Source organism: Coturnix japonica, chromosome 25, assembly GCF_001577835.2.
Source record: "Coturnix japonica isolate 7356 chromosome 25, Coturnix japonica 2.1, whole genome shotgun sequence".
Lineage (NCBI taxonomy): Eukaryota > Metazoa > Chordata > Aves > Galliformes > Phasianidae > Coturnix > Coturnix japonica.
In genome coordinates, this window is record NC_029540.1 from 2,067,460 (window position 1) to 2,075,156 (window position 7,697).

Below are 7,697 nucleotides of genomic sequence, written 5' to 3' on the forward strand. Positions count from 1 at the left end.
ACTGCTGTCCCCACATGTCACCCAGGTGGGCTCGGTGGTCCCATTGCACTGACAGCATCCCCATCCCAAGGGGGCAGGACAGGAGGAGGGATCTATAGGGGATTAAGCCCATGGTCCAACCACACCTTTAAGCTCTCAAAGGGCCTTTGTCCCTCTCTGACACCAAAACCCTTTTGGGGCCGCGTGGGGCAGCACCACCGTCTCCCCAGGACCCTTCAGTTGGATCCCAAGTGGATCTTCCCCCGCTGACCCCATTGCTCTGTCCACTGCTTATCATAGGGCGAGAGCCCCCAATGGGGTCTTCAACCCCAAATCCCCACCCCCACTGCTGGGAACAGACCCCACAGAGCACCCCATTGTCCCTATACCCATATTACAGCCCCTCTCCAATGGGCACCCCATTGCCCCCATACCCATATTGAAACCCCCAGACCCTCTCCAGTGGGAACCCCATTGCCCCCATACCCATATTACAGCCCCTCTCCAGTGGGCACCTCATTGCCCCTATACCCATATTACCCTCTCCAGTGGGCACCCCATTGCCCCCATACCCCTATTCCAGCCCCCAGCCCCTCTCCAATGGGCACCCCATTGCCCCCATACCCGTATTCCAGCCCCTCTCCAATGGGCACCCCATTGCCCTTATACCCCTATTCCAGCCCCCAGCCCCTCTCCAATGGGCACCCCATTGCCCCTACACCCATATTACCCTCTCCAATGGGCACCCCATTGCCCCCATACCCCTATTCCAGCCCCTNCCCATACCCCTATTCCAGCCCCTCTCCAATGGGCACCCCATTGCCCCTACACCCATATTACCCTCTCCAATGGGCACCCCATTGCCCCCATACCCATATTCCAGCCCCTCTCCAGTGGGCACCCCATTGCCCCTATACCCATATTACCCTCTCCAGTGGGCACCCCATTGCCCCTATACCCATATTACCCTCTCCAGTGGGCACCCCATTGCCCCCATACCCATACTACAGCCCCTCTCCAATGGGCACCCCATTGCCCCCATACCCATATTACAGCCCCCAGCCCCTCTCCAATGGGATGCAGCCCTACACGGCCCAGCAGCTCTTAATTAGCAGGTAGGGAGTGGAGCAGGGCGGCATCGCTCACGCACAGCTCGGAGCCACTCAGTCATCCCAAAGGCATCCACCCCATAGGGAGGAGCACCCGGACCCAGCATGTAAAAGGGCCGCGCGTGCCGGGTGGTGCTTCGTCTCCTGGGAGCCTTCATCCACCTGCACTCCTCCTCCTCCTCCTCCTCCTCCTCCTCCTTTTCCTCGTCCATCAGCGCGATGGCACGGCACGGCGCCGGGCAGCTCCTGCTGCTGGGGCTCATGCCAGGTAGGTGCCCCCATATGGCACCGAGGATGGATGGGGTGGGTTGGTTGGTTGACCCCAATGGGGGCTCCATCCCAATGGGGGATCTGTGGGTGGGGGTCCAAGAGACAGAGGGGAGGGTGATGGGGGGATGTGGGGTGGGGGGATGTGGGGTGTGGGGTTGGGGTGGGGTGTAGGGTCAGAGTATTGTGGGTTTGTAGGGTCGGAATATTGTGGGTTATAGGGTTGGGATGGGGTATGGGGTTGGGATGAGGTATGGGGTTTGAGTACTATGGGTTATAGGGTTGGGATGGGGTATAGGGTCAGAGTATTGTGGGTTGTAGGGTTGGAGTGCTGTGGGTTGTAGGGATGGGATGGGGTATGGGGTTGGGATGGGTTATAAGGTCAGAATACTGTGGGTTATAGGGTTGGGATGGGGTATGGGGTTTGAGTACTATGGGTTATAGGGTTGGGATGGGGTATAGGGTCAGAGTACTGTGGGTTGTAGGGTTGGAGTGCTGTGGGTTGTAGGGTTGGGATGGGGTATAGGGTCAGAATACTGTGGGTTATAGGGTTGGGATGGCTTATAGGATTGGAATGGGGTATAGGGTCAGAGTATTGTGGGTTGTAGGGATGGGATGGATTGTAGTCAGAGTATTGTTGGTTATAGGGTTAGGATGGGGTATAGGGTCAGAGTACTCTGGGTTATAGGGTTGGGATGGGCGGTTATAGGGTCAAGAGTATTGTAGGCGGTTGTAGGGTTGGAGTGCCTGTGAGTTGTAGGGATGGCGATGGGGTATTGGGGTTGGATGGGTATATAAGTCAGAATACTGTGGTTATAGGGTTGGGAGGGGTATGGGGTTGGGAACTGGTTATCAGGTCAGAATACTGTGCGGTTATAGGTTGGATGGGGTATGGGGTGGGATGAGGTATGGCCTGTTTGAGTACTATGGGTCTATAGGGTTGCATGCGGGCTATAGGGTCTCAGAGTATTTGGTTAGTAAGGGTTGGACTGCTGTAAGCGTGTAGGGATGGATGGGTATGGGTTGGGATGGTTCGTGAGTCAGAATACTTGGTTATCAGGGTTGGGGATGGGTATGGGTTGGGATGAGGTATGGCGGTTGCAGTACTATGGGTTATAGGGTTGGGATGGGATATAGGGTCAGGGTTACTCTGGGTTATAGGCGTTGGATGGGTATAGGTCAGAGTATTGTGGTTTGTTAGGTTGGAGTTGCTGTGGTTGTAGGGTTGTGGATGGGTATTAGAGGTTGGGATGGGGTTTAGTAAGTACTGTGGGTTGTAGGGTTGGATTGTCGTACTAGGGTCAGATACTGGGTGTATAGGGTTGGGATGGCTATAGGATTGGAATGGTATAGGGTCAGAAAATTGTGGGTCCTGTAGGGATTGGGATTGGGTAAGTCGAGAGTACTCTGGTATGTAGGGTTGGAGTGCTGTGGGTTTGTAGGGTTGGATGGGGTATTAGCGTTGGGATGGGAATGCGGATATAGGGTCAGGGTCTCGGGTTATAGGTGGATGGGTATAGGGTCAGAGTACTGTGGGGTCTGTAGCGGTTGGAGTTGCTGTGAGTTGTAGGGGTTGGGCGATGGGATATAGGTTACGCAGTTCACTGTGTGTTGTAGGATGGGGTCTTGAGTACTGTGTGTTGATGTAGGGTTGGAGTGCTGTTGGTTAGAGGGTTTTGAGACTTGGTTATAGGGTCAGAGATACTGTGGGTTATAGGCTTAGGGATGGCGCTTAATAGGAGTTGATTGTGTATAGGGTACGAGTACTGTGTGTTGTAGGTATGGGGTTTGAGTACTGTGGGTTATAGGGTTGGAGTGCGTGGGGTTATAGGGTTGAGATGGGGTGTGGGGTCAGGGTACTGTGGGTTATAGGGTTGGGATGGGGTATAGGGTCAGAGTACTGTGGGTTATAGGGTAGGGATGGGGTATAGGGTGAGAGTATTATGGGTTATAGGGTTGGAGTGCTATGAGTTATAGGGCTGTGATGGGATGGGGTATAGGGTCAGGGTACTCCGGGTTATAGGTTGGGATAGGGTGGGGTATAGGGTCAGGGTACTCCGGGTTATAGGTTGGGATAGGGTGGGTTATGGGGTCAGGGACTCTGGTATAGGGTTGGACTAGGGTGGGTTATGGGTCAGGTACTCCTGGGTTATAGGTTGGGATAGGGTGGGTTATGGGGTCAGGGTACTCTGGGTTATAGGGTTGGGATAGGGTGGGTTATGGGGTCAGGCTGCTGTGGGCACAGGCTCAGGGTGCTGACATGCTGCCCCTCTCCCCCAGCTCTCCTCCTGGCCGTGAGGATCAACAGCAAAGGCCGGAGAGGTGCTTACTTGCCAAGGGGGACTCGGTGAAGCTGGGCTGTCCCTACTCCTCAACCGAGGACAACGGTCCCAGGTGTGGGAATCGAGTGGATCCAATCACACCTTGAGCGCACCGCCCCGAGAACGTGGTGAGTGGGGGGCACTGGGTGGGGGGGGTCACTGACATGACCCATGTAGGGGATGAGAGGGATGGACAGTCGAGAAAGGATGGGATGGGATGGATGGGATGGTACTGGGAGGGATGGGATGGGGTGGGATGGGACTGTATGGGATAAGGTCTGATGGGATGGGATGGGAGGGAAGGGGATGATGGAGTGGGATGATGGGATGGATGGAGATGAGATGGCATGAGAAATGGATGAGATGGATGGGACAGCAAAATGGATGAAGATGGATATGGTCTGTGGACTTGGATAAGGAACGGATGGCAAGAGCTGGAGAGACAAATATGGAGGCAGGAGAAAGGATGAGAAGGATGGATGGATGGGATGGGATGGGCATGGGATGGGAATGGGATGGGCATGGGATGGGATCGGATGGCATGGATGGGATGGGATGGGATGGGAAAGGAAGGATGCAAGGAAGAGATGGCGAAGCAAGATATGGGGTAGGACAAAGGGCTGAGGAGGGCTGGAGCAGTAGGGATGCAGGAGGGCAGCAGTGCCATGCGAGGAGCAGGGAATGGAGCCGTCAGCCCCCTCTGCCCACCCTCACCTCCCATTCCACCCCATTCAGTTCCTTTCCTACCACGACCACCATGTCAACTACGGCAGCGGTTCGGGGCTGCAGGACCGTGTGGCCTTTGTGCAGAACGACCCCGGGCAGCACGACGCCTCCATCCGCCTGGCGGACCTGCAGGTCTCTGACACCGGGACCTACCAGTGCCGGGTCAAAAAGAACACCGTGGCCGTGCACGAGGTCATCGTCACCGTGCAAGGTGAGAACACAACCCCATCCCGGTGCTGGTTGGTGGTGCTGACAACGTCCCTTCGTGGTAGTGCCAATGTCCACGGTGGTCGTGGTGGACATAAGGGTGGTCCTAAGGGTGGTCCTAAGGGTGGCCGTGTGTCCCCCTCGTGGTGGTGGTAGTGTCACAAGTGGTGGTGGTGGCGTTGATGGTGGCCATGTCTACAATGGGAGAGTGGTGGGTCAATGGGGCGCTGTCCGTGGTGGTGGCCATAACCCCATAGGTGATGGTGGTGGCCCCAAAGGTGACCATGACCCTACTGGTGTCAATGTCCCTAATGGTGGTGGCCATAACCCCACAGGTGATGGTGGCCCCAGAGGTGACCATGACCCTACTGGTGTCAATGTCCACAGTGGTGACAATGTCCCTGGTGGTGATGGTGGCAACCATATCCATGGTGGTGGTGACAGTGTCCCTAATGGTGGCCATAATCCCAATGATGATGGTGGCCCCATTGGTGACCATGATCCTATTGGTGACATGGTGGTAGTGACCATGGCCCTAATGGTGGTGACCATGGCCCCAATGATGATGGTGGCCCCATTGGTGACCATGACCCCAGTGTTGATGGTGCCCCATATGGTGCCCATGTCCCTAATGGTGATAGTGCCCCATATGNTGCCCATGTCCCTAATGGTGATAGTGCCCCATATGGTGCCCATGTCCCTAATGGTGATAGTGCCCCATATGGTGACCACGACCCCGGTGGTGACCATGTCCCTGGTGGTGCTGGTGCCACAGGTGACGACGCTGCCCCCGCTAATGCCCACGTCCCCTGTGACGACGGCCTCCCCGGTGGTGTCGGTGTCCCCGGTGGTGCCCGTTCCCCCGGTGCTGGTGGTGACGCTGCCCCTCGCCCCGCAGAGAAGCCGGCGACCCCACAGTGCTGGACCGAAGGGGATCAGGTGCAGGGAGGCAGCGTCCTGCTGCGCTGCTACAGCCGAGGAGGGGCCGCACCGCTGGCTTATCAATGGGCCAAGCTGGCAGATGGGTACGGAGGAGGACGGCTGCCCCATGGGACCATCCAAGGTGGGCAATGGGGGGGACAGGGGTTGGGGGGGGTGTGGGGCTCGTGTCTATGTGCAGCCATGTTCAGCCCTTGTCGTGTCCATGGGTGCCCAGCAGTGCCCCCATCTGGGTGTCCCCATGTCTGTGTGTCCCCATGTCTGTGTGTCCCTATGTCCCCATGTATGTCCCCATGTCCCCATGTCCTATGTCCCATATCCCTGCACTCTATACCCCTGTGTCCCCATATCCATGTCCCCATGTCCCCATGTCCTTGCACGCCCCATGTATGTCCCCATGTACGTCCCCACGTCCCCACACCCATATCCCTGTGTCCCCATATCCCCCCACTCTATATTCCCATATCCCCATGTCCCTGTACCCCGTGTCCTCATATCCCTATGTCTCTGCACTCCATGACCCCATATATGTCCCTACATCCCCACAACCCTATCCCCACATCCCATGTCCCATATCCCTACACTCTCAGCCCCCATATCCCCATATCATGACCCCATACCCCCATCTTATGACCCCATATCCCCATATCATGTCCCCATATCCCCATATTATGCCCCCATATCCCCATATCCCCATATTATGCCCCCATATCCCCATATCACGCCCCCATATCCCCATATCATGCCCCCATATCCCCATATCATGCCCCCATATCCCTATATCATGTCTCCCATATCCCCATATTATGACCCCATACCCCCTTATCATGCCACATATCCCCATATTATGACCCCATACCCCTGTATCATGCCCCATATCCCCCATATTATGACCCTATTTATGTCCCCACATCCCCACACCCCTGTCCCCACATCCCATGTCCCATATCCCTGCACTCTCTGCCCCCATATCCCCATATCATGTCCCCATATCCCCATATTATGACCCCATATCCCCATATTATGACCCCATATCCCCATATCATGCCCCCATATCCCCATATCATGCCCCCATATCCCCATATCATGTCCCCCATATCCCCATATTATGACCCCATATCCCCATATCATGCCCCCATACCCCCTTATCATGACCCATATCCCCATATTATGACCCCATATCCCCATATTATGACCCCATACCCCCATATTATGACCCCACATCCCCATATTATGACCCCATATCCCCCATATTATGACCCCATACCCCCATATCATGTCCCCATATTATGACCCCATATCCCCATATCATGCCCCTATACCCCCATATTATGACCCCATATCCCCATATCATGCCCCATATCCCCATATCATGTCCCCATGCCCCATATCATGTCCCCATGCCCCATATCATGCCCCCATATCCCCATATTATGACCCCATATCCCCATATTATGCCCCCATACCCCCATACCATGCCCCATATCCCCATCTTATGACCCCATATCCCCATATTATGACCCCATACCCCCATACCATGCCCCATACCCCCATATTATGACCCCATATCTCCATATCATGCCCCATATCCACATACCATGCCCCATATCCCCATCTTATGACCCCATATATCCCTCCATATCCCCCACTGACCCCTCCACCCCCTCTAGGCCGTGCTCCAGGTGACCTCCTGATCCGCAGCGTGTCGGAGGCCCACGCCGGGGTCTATCAGTGCCGCGTCAGCAACCGCGTGGGATACGCCACCTGCCAGATCACACTCAGCCCCTCGCAGAGTGAGTGGCACCAATGGGGGCTGGGGGGGCTGGGGGTCCCCATAGGGAGACACCAAAGGGGGTCAGGGGTCCCCTATAGGGAGGTGGTGTCACCAATGGGGTTATGGAGGGCTGGGGGGTCCCCATAGGGAGGTGGTGACACCAAAGGGGGTCAGGGGTCCCCTATAGGGAGACACCAAAGGGAGTCAGGGGGGGTTGGGGGGTCCCCTATAGGGAGACACCAAAGGGAGTCGGGGGAGCTGGGGGGTCCCTATAGGGAGTTGGTGACACCAAAGGGGGCCAGGGGGAGTTGGGGGTCCCCTATAGGGGGAGGTGGTGACACCAATGGGGTCAGGGGGTTCCCCAATAGGGAGGTG

The 7,697-nt window shown here is 56.2% G+C and overlaps 1 protein-coding gene across 1 annotated transcript; it reads left to right on the top strand.

The window, feature by feature from the left end:
* Nucleotides 1-5,205: 5,205 nt before the first annotated feature.
* LOC107324500 lies at nt 5,206-7,343 on the top strand. Its single transcript, XM_032449216.1, has 2 exons — nt 5,206-5,672; nt 7,219-7,343. Exons 1-2 carry the CDS (start codon nt 5,211-5,213, stop codon nt 7,240-7,242), a joined length of 486 nt encoding a protein of 161 aa, XP_032305107.1. The 5' UTR covers nt 5,206-5,210; the 3' UTR covers nt 7,243-7,343.
* Nucleotides 7,344-7,697: the final 354 nt, after the last annotated feature.